Below are 16,295 nucleotides of genomic sequence, written 5' to 3' on the forward strand. Positions count from 1 at the left end.
GTTGGAGGTTGGTGGCCCTGCATGTGGCAGGGAGGTTGGAGCTTCATGATCCTTGAGGTCCCTTCCAACCCTGGCCATTCTGTGATTCTGTGATAGTGACAGTGAAGTGGGTCACCTCTGCTGGCCTAGATTTTTACAAGCGTAACATGCAGGCACTTGCTCATTGCTGGCAAAAATACATAGCTAATGATAGTGACTATATTGATAAGTTGTGTTTTGTAGCTGGTATTTATTTTATCAAATAGTGCTGTTGTGCTCTTTGTATCTGATGTAGTTTCCATGGAAATAAATAAATGGGAGGCATTACTTTCGGAGCAGCCTTCTGTTAATTACTTCACAAAAACAATTTGACTGAAAGATCCTATGGAACAGCAAATAGTTCTTCCTAAACTAAGAAAAAACCGTGTTCTCCACAATTTTGTATCTTCACCTCAACATATCCATTTTTCAAGGCAGAAAAGGTCTGATTCCTTTCATTGGAATTCTGCACTCATACTGCAGTTACCACAGGAGGGTGAATAAAGAAGGTGCAAGGAATTAGAGAACACAGTTGCTGCAAGGTAGGGAGCCAGGCAATTTCCAATAAGAGGAGGAAATACGAGAAGCCTAGCTCAGACACTCAGAAATCACCAAAATCCCACTGTTACCTTCCAGTCCTCATCTCTCTTATTCCTGAAATCTATTACTAACTGGTTTAAGCCAGCTGGCATATGCCAAACAAAATCCACTTTAATTACGGAAGGAATGAACCACTTATAAAGAACAACAACAACAAAAAAAAAGCTTATGCAGCTTCCTTACACAAATTTCTTTGTATGTAAAATTCAGGGAACAACTCAAAAGATTTTAGGTTTCCTTATTATAAAATTCTTATTAATCTGATTAAAAAGAGACCTAAAAATAATAAGTAGGGATAACGCTGAGCTTCGAAGTTCACGTGATATTGCATCAATTCCTAACACTTTATCAAAACTTCATTAATAATGGGAAAGGGAATGAGACAGCCAGTAAAGAAGGCTCTTTGCTTCATAACTTTCTGATGGATAAGAAAGGCAAACATAGTGACTTTCTCCTGTCAACTCTGTTACATAAAGTACTGAGCTTCTCCTCTCTTCTAGAGGTCTTCTTGAAAGGTCCTTCATATGTATGCAGCAATTCAATACAGCCGTAATACTGCCTCAGAAACTATCCAACACATGCTAATACATCCTAATCTGTCATTTACTATTGCTTGGATGCTTATAACTGGCTCGGAAAAAAAAGCAATTACACATTTTAGAGGTTGACCTGAAAGCAGCACAGCTATTTTCGCAAGACCATGTCAACCAATGTGTACCTAGTTGCAGATTTTCATTCTGTCTTGTGGAAGTAGGAGGAATGCTGAGAACACAACTATCCACTTCTTGTGGTCTGAGAAATTAAATGCTTCTACAGGATAGTATGCATTATATGGACTATTTAGTCCTTTTTAGGTGATACAATAAACGTAATCAGAGTGAAAGTAACATTCACAGAACACGACTGTTGAAAAAAAGAATACGAGATGGTAACATAAAGACATTTCTTAGAATGTGAAACGCTCCTGGTTCATTTGAATTGTGATTGCTTTATTTCAGGAACTACAAAACTCCACAGCATCTGAGGGACAAGTAGTGGTATTGGAATGCAGGGTGAGAGGACCCCCTCCCATTCATGTTAAGTGGTTTCGACAGGGCATTGAAATTCAAGATTCTCCAGACTTCAGAATTCTCCAAAAAAGTAAGGCAATGACTAAAGTCTTTTAAATGACTTCTGATATGGGGCACGCTGGGGAAGGTGGAATAATCATGAAATTTATTTTGGATAGAGTCCACTCTTCCTCACATTTCATTGATTATAATGGCTAAAGGCTAGTAGTAATAATTGAACTACTGCTACCAATATAACATTTAGTCATATTTATTTCATAATGTTTCTGCAAAGATTCTGTACTTGTCTACAAGATTTCAGTATGTGTTCACTCAGTATAATGTTGTTTATTAGCATAATCTCTAATATCATTTTTCTTGTTTGTTTCCCCTTTTTATGATGTGACACGCAGAGCCACGATCTGCAACTGAACCTGGTAAGAATCATATTAAAAATATCTCTTGATTCACTAGCTCTTTGAGTTTGTATAGAAGCTGTAAATGTAAAAAGATTTCTGCTGAGCATTGGTAACATGAAACCCCCTTAAAGACAATGTTTCCTTATCACACCTTCCATACTCCACACTGGGCTTTACATCAATTCCTTTATAAGTTAAACAGTAAATTCCATTTAGACCAGTAAGGAGAGCCTCACAGCCAAAACTTTTAAGCAAGTTTTATTCTCAGAAAATGAGTAATTTGCATGCTGCAAAGGATGAAAAAAATATCCCACAAAATTCTATGACACCAATTATAAGTGTTTCATAACACCCAACCACTAAATGCTAGTTTTGCCAGTGTAGGTTGACAGATGTGAGCTGTCTTTCTTTCTCCAGAAGAAAGGCACATAGTTTTCTAGCCTTTTTATGAGACAAAAGTTCTACATTTCAGCAAGAAAGCAAAAAGTGTTCTTCCAACAACTGGTTTTCTCTGACTGCTTCCTTTGCACTTACATACTGTTGTAGTTCCTTGAATAGTAGAGATGCTAAAAGACTGGGTGTGCTTCTCTTTGTGTTAGTATTCCTAAGTCAACAGGTAGAAGTAGAGCAGTGGTGTAGTCTTACTACACCACTTTATTTAAGAGGGTGACTGGTTGTGCTCAAATATGCACGGAGAGAGATTTAATAGCAGAGTAGAAAGATAAAATAGAAAGAATATTTTTAGATGTGGATATTCCCAAACAGTCTTTGTTCTGAAGGACATTAGCTATGTGTGCATGTTTTGAACTTTGAGGAGTTGCATTAGCAGTGTTGAGTGCAGAGAGAACAGACTCAGAAATGATATCTGTAAATTAGCAGAGCTGCTGTTGAAGGTATGGACTGAGGAAAAGCAGTGACGGGTTAATTCTAGAAGAAATGTGGCTTTCTGTAAGCACTCATGGAAGGGAGAAGAGTGAAAGAAGGGGAAAAAGGTTTCTCCTTTCTCAGTTATTCACTGATTTTCTTAGTGTGCCACAAAATTATTTCCTTGTAGCACCTAATTTTATTTGGTGATTGGCACATGCACACATGCACAGTCTATTCTGACAGTGGTATGAATTTTGTTCTGTCACCACTTCTATTAACAGCTGATGCCCAAAGTATATGTGAAGGAATGATTTGATTTGATGGACACTTGAAATGTGAGATGTGAGATGCAAGAAAATGGTAGCTTATAGTCTCAACTCAAAATTTAAGGTTAAAAATTGTAAGTTTCAGTACAGAACTCTTTTAGGAGAGTTTCAATATCCTATCAAGCGTTTGGATGTGAACAGAAATGAGAAGAATAGATTTGTGTTGCAGTATGTTCAATTCTGTGTCATTCTTGGAACATTCTCCCATAATATATACAATGAAATAAGCCTCCCAAATAAGCAGTTTTATTTAACGTAATAAATAAATAAATGGGGTTCATTCTTTTCTCCTTCCCAGATAAACTTATTTCTGGTTCAAATAATGGCATCTCTCAGATCCACTTTTCTAGATTTAATCTGCTGATGCTGTGAAACTAGCACCTGGTTTACCTAGCTCATTGCTAATATTAGGAGCTTCTTCTCCGCACAATCACTTGGACTGCATTCACACCCTCCTTTAACATGATAGAAAACTATCTATCTGAAAGGATTTCAACTTTAAGCAAAAGTTTCTGTGAAGTCTACTAGCATATCTTGTGTATTTATTTTATTAAATGTGTACTTTGAAACTCGATCTCTAGAGGTCCCTTCTAACCCCTACAATTCTGTAATTCTGTGATTCTGTGATTCTATTTTCATACACATCAATAACATCAATAATGTTAGCTTATTTTTGGAAATTTTTCTTTACCCCCAATCCTTTTTACACATTATAATGTTTGGAGTACTGGATGACCTAAGTGTTTTAGAGTAGGAATGCAGTGTTAACTAGTGGAGAGAACAAGCAGATGTTTACCTAAGACAATAGGTTCAAATTCCTTTGTGTGGATAGTTGAAAACAAGGGAAATTGTATATTTTGTCTCTTACTAGAATATTTTTGATGGTCATCTAAGTAATTTTCATTATTGTTAGTTGCAAGATTTCTATGGCCTACTGGAGATTACTGTGAAACAAGTAAGAACATTCATGATAGCTCACACAGCTAATAATATAGCAACTAACTGAAACAGAATAGAAGGTGGAATTTGGACTACAAAAAAGACCATAAGCTTCCTAGCCCTTTCATGTATTATCGTGTTGATTTTGCTGAATGGTGCCTGGCTTGCAGACTCTGGGAGAGGATAACTCATAGTTTTAAGTCTTGTAACATATAAGCAACTTTCAGCTATCTGAAATGTATGGATTTCAGTTTGGTATTTTGTTTTCCCTGGATTCATTGAGCTAAGTAAACTTTCATTTTTTGTGTGTGGATAGTTCCTAGTAAGCCCCATCAAATACTGTGCAGTGTCTTACATTCCATTAAAATCTATAACAGCACACTTGTCAGCTTTTCTGTGTAGAAGTTCTGCATGCAGATGGGATGCAAATTAATAAAATGCACAAAATGTTTCCTTCTGATGTAAATGACAAGCAGAGTCTTAAGTGTAATATTAGTAATAAGTTACACTGTTGTTTAGGATGTCATCAAGAGTCTTGAAATTTTTGCAGCAGGAAGTTGAATGGGTTTCAGAAACATAGTAGGTTTTCATGTTGGTACAACGCTGGTTTATAATGCAATTTGTATTCTAAGAAACCAGACAAAATAATACCAGCAGAGGAAATTTCTCATAAGCAAACACACCACTACTTTGTATAGATGGTGAGGATATATGCAGGACTGAGTAGAGAGATCAACATGCCTATGCTAGAAGAGTATTGATAGTTTTGAGAGATTGGTATGATTTCTTAAATTATTTCCAAGTGTAACATCTTCTGTTGAATTTTGCACAAATTATAACTAGTTGCAGTGTGAGATTGTTAGTTGTGAACTGAAGTCCAGATGTCAATAAATACAATGTTAAAAAACATTGGTTATCCTTTCTTAGGTTGGTGTTAACGATTTAAAAGAGAATTTTTCCATGAACCCTCACAAATAAGAAATTAGGAAACAAGAGGTTTTTCTATTCTATGGGTTTCTGGAGTTTTTTAGGGTGGATTTTTTCTTTTGTTTTGTTTTTTTTTTTTGGTACATTCTATCTACCCTAATGTATTTTACACTCTTCATTCTGTCTAGACAGAAATCAGTTTGCATCACAAATCCTTGCAGACTGCTTTGTGAATTAATAGTTAGTCAGATTACTTAAAGCCAACATTGCAGTTTGTCTCATTACCTGCTCTGTACTTCTTTCTTTGACATTTTGACTTCATACTGATTGAATCCTCCAAAGAACTGGCTGCCTGAGAATGAAATATCCCATGGAATCATTTGCCAGCTGTTGATATTTTGACCATTACTCAGCTGTCTGGAGTCAGCCGCAAACTGTATTGAATTACATTTAAAACAATGGTCTGATGGCATGCAAGAAGAAAACTATGTGAAGTAATTTTTCTTAAGCTGCCAGGGAATTGCCACATATACGTGGTGTTTTTTGTTTGTTTTTATTTTTCTCAGACACGATTCCTGATGTGTTCACCAAAAGCATCTCAAAAGACAGTCATCATTTCTCTTGGATTGTGCTGCTGTGATTGTGTGTCTGGCTGCTGCAAGTTCCACCTCTAATAACTCACTCCCTTAGAAATCCCCCCTTCATTCTTACACAATGTTTGAAACTCAAAATATATGTTTCAGAACTCCTTCCCCCAGGAAAATGAGCTTTCTGATAGCTGATGGAATTCAATGCACAGAAGCTTTGGTAGATCAGCATACACATACAACCCTGACATAGTTTAGAGAACTGTGAATCTGTGCAATCTGTGAAGTTCAGTCTTAGCAAAGAATATTCTTCTTCACAGATTCACGAACCATTAAAGGATTACTCTGTAAAATGTAATCTTTCTGAGCAACTGACAAAATAGTCGAGTGCTTGCATGTCTAACCATTTTGCATGTTTCAGTGCACAGAGTGCTTTTGTATTAGTGTAGTCAAGTGGTAAATATGTTTTAAGGCCCTGAGAACAGCATTTCAGAGCTGCTTTCTGGAACCCATTTTTGTGATGAAATTACTTGTCAGTTGATGATTACCGGGAAGGAAAACAGACATCTTCAGATCATCAGATGCTACTTAGCGCAGCAACAGAAAGAAAACTGATTATATAAGTCAGGATCTAAAACTAGATAAGTACTCAGAGCATTATGTAGCCATAAAAAATACTGGTTTGACATAAAAATTTTGTAACATTATTTCTACCTTTTCCACAATGGTTATCCTTTTAGCAAAGTCAGAAATTCTTGATTTGGGCATGATGGCAAAATGACTAAAGAAAACAGTGTTGTGGTGCTCCCACATGCTTTTAGCCTAATCTACCTTTGAATTAGTTCTCTCCCTCTTTCTCCTTTAATTTTTTTCCTTTTTTAATATTGCTTTTATTTTAGTTGGTTTTCTCATGATTGAGCAGAAAATATATTTCAGCTTGCTCATCCAGCAAGGTAGACTGAGTTTTAAGCTTTTCATTACAAATTTAATTTCATTTTGTCTCGCAGGTATTACTGCAGTTTACCTTGCATAATTTTCCAATGTACTGCTTCAGTAAACAAGCTATGTCACAGTTGAATCCATTACAATTCTTTTATCACTGAAGAGTAAAGATCTGCTCATCTCACATGGTCATACTTGCTAAACCGAAAGGACAGTACGCATTAGCTATGCTGAGTGGAAAATGGAAATTCCATTGGTTGTTACATTTTGTAGCACCTTTGCCCTCATTCAAATAGCAGTTCTTAGCATGGTGAAAATGCTTTTCTTTCACCCAGCTTTCAGAATTCTGTTGTTCATTTAACAGGAAACTAGAAGGCTGCACGTATCAGATTGCATCCCCAGAGCCACTTCAATCCAGGAGTACGCACGTGTGCTTAAACTGCTTGGGACACACTAAGACTAAAAAAAGCTGATCTCAGTAGTTCAAAAACTAGCTTGTGTTACTCATTACTTTCCTGATAAGAGCTTTCATGAGTCATTTAATCTTCATCTAGGTCAGATAAGATCCAGCATGCTACAGTATTACCATACATGCCTCTTACAGCTATACAGAATGACTGGTTTGTGTTGCCAAAAAAAAAAAATCCACCACCATGTTCTGCTGTCTGAAAATCAGCTCTGCGCCAAGTCTTTAGTCAATCATTCATTTTTAGTCCATTTCCAGTACACTAAGTTCTTGGATACATTGTCATTTATAACTGGAAATATTCCATAATTTTTTTTGTTAACTTTCTAAATGAGACAGTGGTTTGCCCATTCACAGTGACAACTAAGAAAAAGAGGGAGGAAAAAAAAAAAACCAACTCTAACAACAAGAACAAAAAAAAGCTAGAAAATGTTTCATTGTTTAATCTAAAGGAAATGAGGCTATTCTTACTGAATGTCTCGTACAGAGTAATTTTCATCTGAAAATTAATGGAGTTTGAAGCATTTTACTGCACTCTTCAGTTTGCTTTTATTAGCTATTTTCCACTGATTATTTTACTGTTTTATAATATCTGGGATGCCATACGAATCTTCAAAACACTTTTTTCTTCTTCTTTTTTTTTTAATGAAGTAGTAGTTTTGTTAAACTTCGAAGTATGTTTTTAATCAAGTGCTTTTTTGTGATTGGTTTTGAGACTAGAAAATGAGCTTAATCAAAAGAAAATCCTGATTAATTAACAAAACATGACTTAACAGTGTCATGTTGTGTAAATGCTAAGATTATTTAGATTAGCTACACTGTGAGCCTTTGTAAGATTGGCAAACACTTAGAATTACAGATAAAATGAAGTGACTTCTCTCAAGAATCTGGAAAAATAATATGTAGGTAATTAAATATGTTTGTAATAAGAGCATGGAATGGATTTAGTTAGAAAATATTACCTTGAGACTCAACCTGAAATATGAATAGCCCAGCTTTTGTGAAAGTTTTCTGAACAGAGCTCTGGTATAATCAAGACAGGAAGCATATATGAGATGATGGTGTATCAAAGAAGAACAAAGAAATTTTCAGCAGCTCCATAATATGTCTATGTCTCTTCTGCAGAAATGGAAATCATCCTTTCAAACTCTTCATAAGGGGCATACCTTGTGCATGCAGAGTTTTTAATTCTGTTTACATAGAAAGTTCAATTGGAAATGATGACAAAGTACTTTCTGGCTTAACTGGGAATGTGATTTGATCTGAACTGTTTCATTAAATAAGAAAATTTAAGGGAAAGAAGCAATGATGTGATACTCATGCTAGTATCATACTAGTAATATCATCACTAGTATCATACTACCTACATTAGGTAGATCGATTCAAGGAGAGCTTACAAGTTCTAATTGTATAATATAGAAACCATTACACTGATTGGTATGAATTAGTATGTGTTCTGCATAAAAAAATATTCCATGTGTAAAATAACTTTGCAGACTAGTAACTGCAAAATTATTTTTCAAGACATGTTCTTTCTGAAGACCTAGATTGGTAGATTTTCTTGTTTTTCGTATAAAACGATTTTCACTGAAGCCACATCCTTTGGAAGCCCAGCATTTGGCTAAGGAGCACTTTATGATGTTCTTCTAACATGCAGTGCAAAACATTACATGGTTCCTTAAGCAGTTTATAATGTGGTTTATTTTTCTGCTTATTTCCAGAAGAGATATGTACTCTCGTAATTGCAGAAACTTTTCCTGAAGATTCAGGACTTTTCACATGCACAGCAACAAATGAATATGGTTCAGTAACAAGCAGTGCACAACTAACTGTTTGCTCAGGTATGTGACAGAAGGAAAGAGGAGGTTTTAATCGTGGGTCTTAGATAATTAATTTATCTGTGATGTCTACTTTGTTTGTAGAAAAGGACTGCCATAATACAGGGGTTCCTTTTTCAGATCTGCATCCCACTCTCTGAATATTCTCACAGCACTGACTGATTTAATTTGAATATACAGAAGTAGCAGTTGGATGAGGGATGGATGAATGTGATTTTATTCATTCTCAGATAGCATGAGATTGATTCCTAGAGATCTATTCCAAAAGTTGAACTACTGAAAGAGTGAAGCATCATCTCAGCACTGCTTACCTATAGAGGATAGCAAACAAAAGCTGTTAGTCAAGCAGCTACCATATTGCCAATAAGATGGATGATAAAACACTGCATCCCTTAAAAAAAAATGGATAGAAAGAAAATGCCATATAACTCCAGCAGATAAAAGGAACCTCGTGTAAATGCATGAAACTGGCTTTGTTTGTCTGTCCTAGACTTGCTATTCAGACAGTAGAAACTATTTGAGTCATGTAATTACAATGCTAAAAACTTGATTTCTCCTAGTGCTACTATTGGTGTATGCTATCAGCCAAGAATAATCTGACACCTCTTTCTAAGTTACATTGCTACCTATCAGTGTTTATATGAATATTTATAAATCATACTGTCAACCTCAGATTGTTCAAACTGAGTTTTTATATTGACTCACTTCCTAGTTCAGTTTTTTTATTCATGTAAAATGCATTTTAAAAGTGCCTGCTACAAGGTTGGCAGATGTTTAAGCATTAGGCTTCTGGGACTAGATGGCAGCGAAGGCAAAATGAAAACAGACGAAATTTTGCTACCGAAGGTGGCATATGCCTTTTGTAAAACACAGAACTTTGTTCACGTTATGTTTAGTTTTGTAGTATGTTTACGTACAGACTGCACTAACCCAGCTGCCATTGTCAATGTGCTATATATAAATACATCCTTCAGAGTTTTAAAATAATTTCTTTTTAAATTCTGAGACTCCAGGAGGAGGGAATGCTGTTTCAGCTGTTGTTGCTCCATAGGCCATCTCAATTAGCGAGTGAACTTATGGAAAAGATTGTTAAATATCTGCAAGGTTCCTTATTCAAGAAGTCCAAAAATCAATAGCCAGTCACCTATCTAATTCAGGATAAATTATCAACAGTTCTGGAAAAGTATCTCCACAAAAGCAAAGTGATGTCACTTAAAACAAGCTCATTGCACAGCATGTCTGAACCATCTATTCACTTCATGACTTGTCAGAGAGCTATTCTTTTTGATCTCTTTTAGCCAGCTCAGAAAACTCTACTCATGAGTCACTGACAAGAAAATCCAGCAGTGATGATTACCACCATTTCTCACCACTTCCTCCAGCTGAATTTAGCTCTCTTGAGCTTTCTCCTAAGAAACACATAGAGACCCACCAAACAAATAACACTGAATTGAGATCTGGAGTGACAGCCCTTCAATTAGATCTCAGTTCATCTGAGGAAAAACAAATGGGATCCATCCCATTCATGGAGTAAATGGAATGATTAACAGCAAGCCAAATGGTGATAAACCCATCTCATCTCCAGCTGTCTTGCTTTCACCTGCTAAGGAGCCACCACCTGTGCTTGCCAAACCAAAGCTGTGAGTATTTTGCTTTGCTTTCTTTTCTTACAAACTTGTTATCTGTTGAAAATGCATTGTTGTATACCAAGTTCCATATGAAGTCACTAAAAGAGCAATAAGCATTAGTGTGTGTTGTTCTGCTCCTTTTCCTTAGTCAGTGAGCCCAGATGTCAAAGTGGCCTGAGATTCTTGTATGCTATTCCTTTTTCAAGACTGTTTAGCCATATTTATGATTAATACTTTTTTCTTTTTTTTTTTTTCTTTTTTGGTTAATGGGTATTTTTCAGGAGTGTATTGGCTGTGTAATTTCTTCTATTATGTTTAGCATCCAACTGATTCTGCTGTCTACTGTAACTGAAAAAAGAAAGCCCAAAGAAGGGAGAAAGGAAAAAAAAAATCAACGTATCTTTTTTTATTTTTGCAATACATTCTTATGTAAAAGTGGGTTTTCACTGTTAATATATGGTTTTATTTTAGTACTGGGAAAATTCTACTTTTCTATTACCCTCAAGAATTTCTGCAGTGTGACAAAGGAGTAAAAATGCTATTTTATTTCACTTGCATTGATAATCAGAAGGGGTCATAAATTATTTAAAAAAAAAAAAAAAACCCTAAATATGGTCTTCAAGCTTAGCAAGGTCATTTGCAAAATTTCACGTTTTCACAGGATATCCTGCAAAACATAAAAACACTGTTCTTTTAGCAACTATTTACTACATCTCCTGATCTTGAGGACACAAAAACACACGCCTAAGGGAGAAATTGGCAGGGCTCCCTCTCTGCATTCACTCCCTTTTTCTTTCTGTTGAATATTATCGTTCTAAGCAGCCTTCGACAACTGCAGAAAAGGAATGAAAGAAGCAGAAAGACAGAATGGTGGAAAAATAGCATTTAGTGGAGATTGCATACGTGGGAGGTGTGGACTGACCCAGGTGGTCCTCTACCCATCTCATTCATCGCAAGACCCATTTGCCAAGAAAGAAGATGGCAAAGTAATTAAAAGCAAATTTCACCCCAGAGCTTTTTGCCAGGAGTGATATTACCCTAGTAAAGGAGAGAAAGCCGTGTGATAGACTTTACATTGTATGATGTCTGCTCCTACTTTTTTGCTTTAAAAAGCAGAGTAAAATCACTGTCTAATGTTTCACCAGATCTATCACTGAACTTTCTCAAGCAAACACAAACAACAACAATTGAAGTAGTACTTTCTAGCAGAAGATAGTAGATATCTTAATCAAGTTGGAAGTAACTTGAGCTCAAGATAAAAGATTTTCTTGGTGTTCAACAAACAATCTTTATCTGAAAGAAGACAAAGCAGTTGGTGGTTTTATAAGGAGAATGAGTGGCTTAGGTGCTTAGTTTTTAGACTGACATCATGACTACTTGTAGCCAAACTTTTGACACAGACTAGAGATGCAAAGAAATGTGGATTTTGATTTCAGTTAGTCATTAAATCCTCTGTGAATTAGATGGCTTTTTACTGTTGAAGAGGAGGTGTTGGAATGGCTATAAGGATGCATTCTGAAGCACTGAAAGATGATATTACTACCAGCTCATGAACTTGGTTTTACCAAGAATTTAGCACTTGTTACTAAGAAAACAGTCAATATCAAGTGCTTTACTACTATGGAATTTAAAAGAAGGTAGTGCTAAATATTGGTAAAAGACACAATATTTTATCATGCCTTGTTTGCAACGTGAATTTACATAGAGAAGAGAGAAAGAACGGTTGAACTGACAACAAAAAAACAAATGTCTACAGTTTTGATCTCTGCTGCTGTGACTGTTTGAGGTAGTTGTGCAGCTACTGTACATTGGACTTTTCCAGGTAATAGTGGTGGTGAGCTTTCAGAAATATCTCTCCTACAGAACTGCAAATAATTTAAGTACAATTTATCTTATGAGAAATAAGATCTAATTTTCCAGATTGCTTATGCTTAGTATGTTAATATTTGCATGTAAAAATATACAAATATATACTGCTGATGTGAAAGTGCCGTAATTGAGTTGTTTCAAAATAAATCAGCTATAGTAAAACTACACAAACTTGAAGAGATAGAAAGCTGTTTCAGCTTCACCTCAAAAAAGAGCTTCCCATCTTGTACTAATCAGGTGGATCAGATGTTGTATGTTAGTATCCTATTTGTTTGTACCAGTTTTATGAGACAGCACTTCTCCCAGTGGCTTTCATGGTTCCTCATTTAGGAACTTAAAGCCACATGGCAATGGGACAACCATGTTTTTCATGTTCCTCAAAATATCCATGAAAAATATGGATATTGAAATGACGTGCTGGTCTGCTGGCTGTTGGCAGCCTCATCAGGGAGTAGAGTGCCATTTTTGTTTCCATTCCTAGGGGTGACTGTGATGAAAACATAACAACGTATAGGAACTTGAAATTGTACATGAAAATGACAAATCCATTTTTGTGCTGCTTCTGCTTTCTGTTGCTTCAATTCCCTGTTTAAGACTAAAGAATAACATGATCTAAAAATGATAGTAGTTATTGCTGAGAAATTTCCTTTTTGCCAGTGTCTTTATTAACATATTGTTAAAGGGTACTGAACAAACTTTGAGCTATTTAAAATCTGCAGCAACACAATTCTGAAACTCTTTTGTAATACTCGACAACCACAACAAGAAAGGTAAAAGGTAGGTGAGAAATAAGTTTTTAGATTTTTTCTTTCTTCTCCTGGCAGTGATGCTTCCTGACCCTTAGTAAATGGAGAGAACTAGCGAGACATCCTGCTTATATAAACACTAATCAGTGTTTTAACAGGAAGAGTCAAACATCCTTCAATAAGTTATAAAACATGAGTGCTCAGTGTACACCCCCCCAAAACTGTGCACACAGGACTTCTGTGTTTTTCAGGTTCATTTATTTTAGCGTTGAAAATAATCGAGGCAGTAGGATAAACAAGGAAACGGAGGAAAATTAACACAGGTCTAGCCATTAGTTTGTGTGTGGGCATTTTTAAGTTTTTAGTCAAACACATGCTGCAAGCATGTAAATTATTAGTACCTCCAAAAGGTGGTCTCCCATTCTTTTCTGCCTTGTTCTGGTTTTATTCCTTTGTTGTCTCCTTCATACCTTTGTTGCCAAAGTAGTGTTACTCCTAGTTTCTTCCAAGATGTCAAAACTAGGCTTTTATTTCTAAGAAGCAAATAGAAGCTCAGCCTAAGCGCTAAGAACTTTATTCATTTTCAGTTGGTGCTGAAAGTGTTTGGAATGCGGGTCCACAAATAACCAGATGCTGTTGGAGAATAAAGATGGCAAAGGTCAGAAGGCAGGGACTCTGTGCAGTTGGGTTTGTTTGCTTTTTTTCTGTAGCAAGGTTTAGCTCAGTATGAAAGGAGTTTATGATGCACCTTTGAACAAGAAAATACAGGAGGAAATGTACCATCTGTCTGCAGGAACAGCTTATGCTAGTCTTATAATAGCCTTGGACTAAAGACATTGAAATGAAGCATACTGACTTTTGAAACTTCTGTTATTTTCTTTGCTTCTAACTGAGACTGGATGGATTTAATATTTAGAACTGATTGAGCAAACCAAATCCAAGCGAACATAATAAGCAATGTTTTCTGTGAGGTTCTCAGTGTGCTTTTTAACAGGAAGTTCCTGCAGGGGGTGTTCGTGGATTCTCTCAGTAGTGCAGGATTTATTTATTTGTTTACTTCAAACAAGCTCATAAAATGTTTCACTGAATTCTAACCCTTACAGAGTTAACATAATGTGTACCTACTTCATATTTACATGGCTTTGAAAATGCTGTACAACCACATTTGCTTTGGTATTGTTATATTACTGTCCTCATAGCTATCCACTTTTGAAGCTGTACGGACTTATTACTTTTCATCAGGCTCTTTGAGTATAAAATTGATCAAGAATCCATTGAAATGAGGGGAAAAAAAAAAAAAAAAAAAAAACCAAAAAGATAAATCTAAGAGACTGAGAGAGGTATTGGCCAAAGTTTTCAGTAGAACTAAATTAGAAGGTGAGCTAGCACACTGAAGCAAATGCTAGTATCACTGCTCAGGACATGACTGACAAATGAAAGCATGATCCAAAACTGGCACATTCTAATTTTACTGTCCATGTCCTGCATGAAGTGATGTCAGTGTTGAAAGTGATGATTCTGTGGAAGGGGCCTGGAAATTAAACAACAAATAAATTAAAAATATGAGCAAGAAGAGAGGGAATTATTTTTAAATAAATGCTCAAAAATTTGGAATCATGGAATCACAGAATTGCTCAGGTTGTAAAAGGCCTTTAAGATCATCAAGTCCAACCACAACCTAACCACTGTGCCCTAACAACCTTCTGCTAAATCATGTCCCTGAGCACCAATCCAAATTTAAGAGCAAGGAAGTTACATAGCATTGTTCTTGGCAAATTCTGAATAAAGGGAAGAGCAAAAGAGACATTTCAATATGCTTGGAGTATTAGGGTAGATTCTAGGAACTGCTTGACACTCTTGTATGAAGGATTTTTGGTTTTGAGTATAATTTACATAATAAAAATGATTACGTTTATTTATAAGATTGTTATAAGTAACACTCAGAACTTTGTCTTGAGTAAAGTTTGGTTTCATAGGTAGGATTTACTATGTCCTAAATATGGAAAAAGGCTGGTGAAAACCTTAGTAGATGAGAATTCTTTAGCCGGGTAGGAGGAAAGGCTGTGTGTGCTAGTAATAATTTAGTGTTGAGCTGAATTCTCTCATCTGGATTTGTTAAGGGGAAAAAAGGTAACAAACCTTCAGAAAGCCTTGAATGTAAGAAGAAAGTTCAGCAAACAGGCAATTTCTATTTATGTCCTACTGAAGGGACCTTCTGTGATTCCCCTAGACAGCTGTGTTAGGCAGCTTAATCTCAATAGAATTCCCATATTTAAAACAACAAAAAAAGCCCCAACAAAATATTATAATATAGTATAATATATATATATAAAATACTATAATAATTCAAGTATCTTGACTAAGGAGATAAGTCAGTGAAACAGCTTTCCTATGAATCTGACTGAGTTTAAAAACAGTCTTTTTTGAGGAGAAACTCTTATTTATACTTTTAAGGAAAACATTAGTCCTGTGCATTGGTAGTTGTGGAAAACTAATAGTGCTCATTTCATCAAGTCCCTAAACAAGAAAATCTTGCACCACAGAAAATATTATTTAATCATGAAGCAAGCAAGAAGCTTCTAAGAAAAATAACTGAGATGTAATTGAGCCTTTTCTTGCATCAAGTCGAACTCTTTCGAAGAGGTACACCTGGTTTTCGTGAACACAAGAGGTGAGCGTTGGCATCTTCTGCCAGTGTTTGTTCTATAAAATATTTGGAACACATGTTCAGTAGAGTCACTGTAGCTAAGTGTACACATTAAGTTCTCTTTGATAATACAACTTCGGAGGTATTCTGGACACTTCAATAATCCTAGTAGGCATAAATGTAATGATGTGAATGTCAATTGGGCGAAAGACTAGGCGATTTACATCATTCAAACAGCAGAATTATATACAAGTGGAAATTCTGTCTGAATGGGACTCTGAAACTACGTTATATTGGGTTGAAATCTGCAACAAAATGAGGGATGGTTAGTAGCAACTACCATTCTTTCCTTCAAAAAATACAAAAACGTAACTTGAAGATTCATTTAACAAAGGTAAATCCTGGATTGCTTATTTACTGCTTTTTT

The 16,295-nt window shown here is 35.7% G+C and overlaps 1 protein-coding gene across 1 annotated transcript in view; it reads left to right on the forward strand.

Annotated features, from left to right (window-relative positions):
• PALLD (palladin, cytoskeletal associated protein) overlaps positions 1 to 16,295 on the forward strand; it is a 181,473-nt gene that overhangs the window by 64,568 nt on the left and 100,610 nt on the right. Inside the window, 5 exon segments of the mRNA XM_010709482.2 lie at positions 1,617 to 1,758; positions 2,081 to 2,104; positions 8,862 to 8,981; positions 10,277 to 10,474; positions 10,477 to 10,618. Coding sequence (XP_010707784.1) covers positions 1,617 to 1,758; positions 2,081 to 2,104; positions 8,862 to 8,981; positions 10,277 to 10,474; positions 10,477 to 10,618 — 626 coding nt within the window.

Source organism: Meleagris gallopavo, chromosome 4 (genome assembly GCF_000146605.3).
Source record: "Meleagris gallopavo isolate NT-WF06-2002-E0010 breed Aviagen turkey brand Nicholas breeding stock chromosome 4, Turkey_5.1, whole genome shotgun sequence".
NCBI lineage: Eukaryota > Metazoa > Chordata > Aves > Galliformes > Phasianidae > Meleagris > Meleagris gallopavo.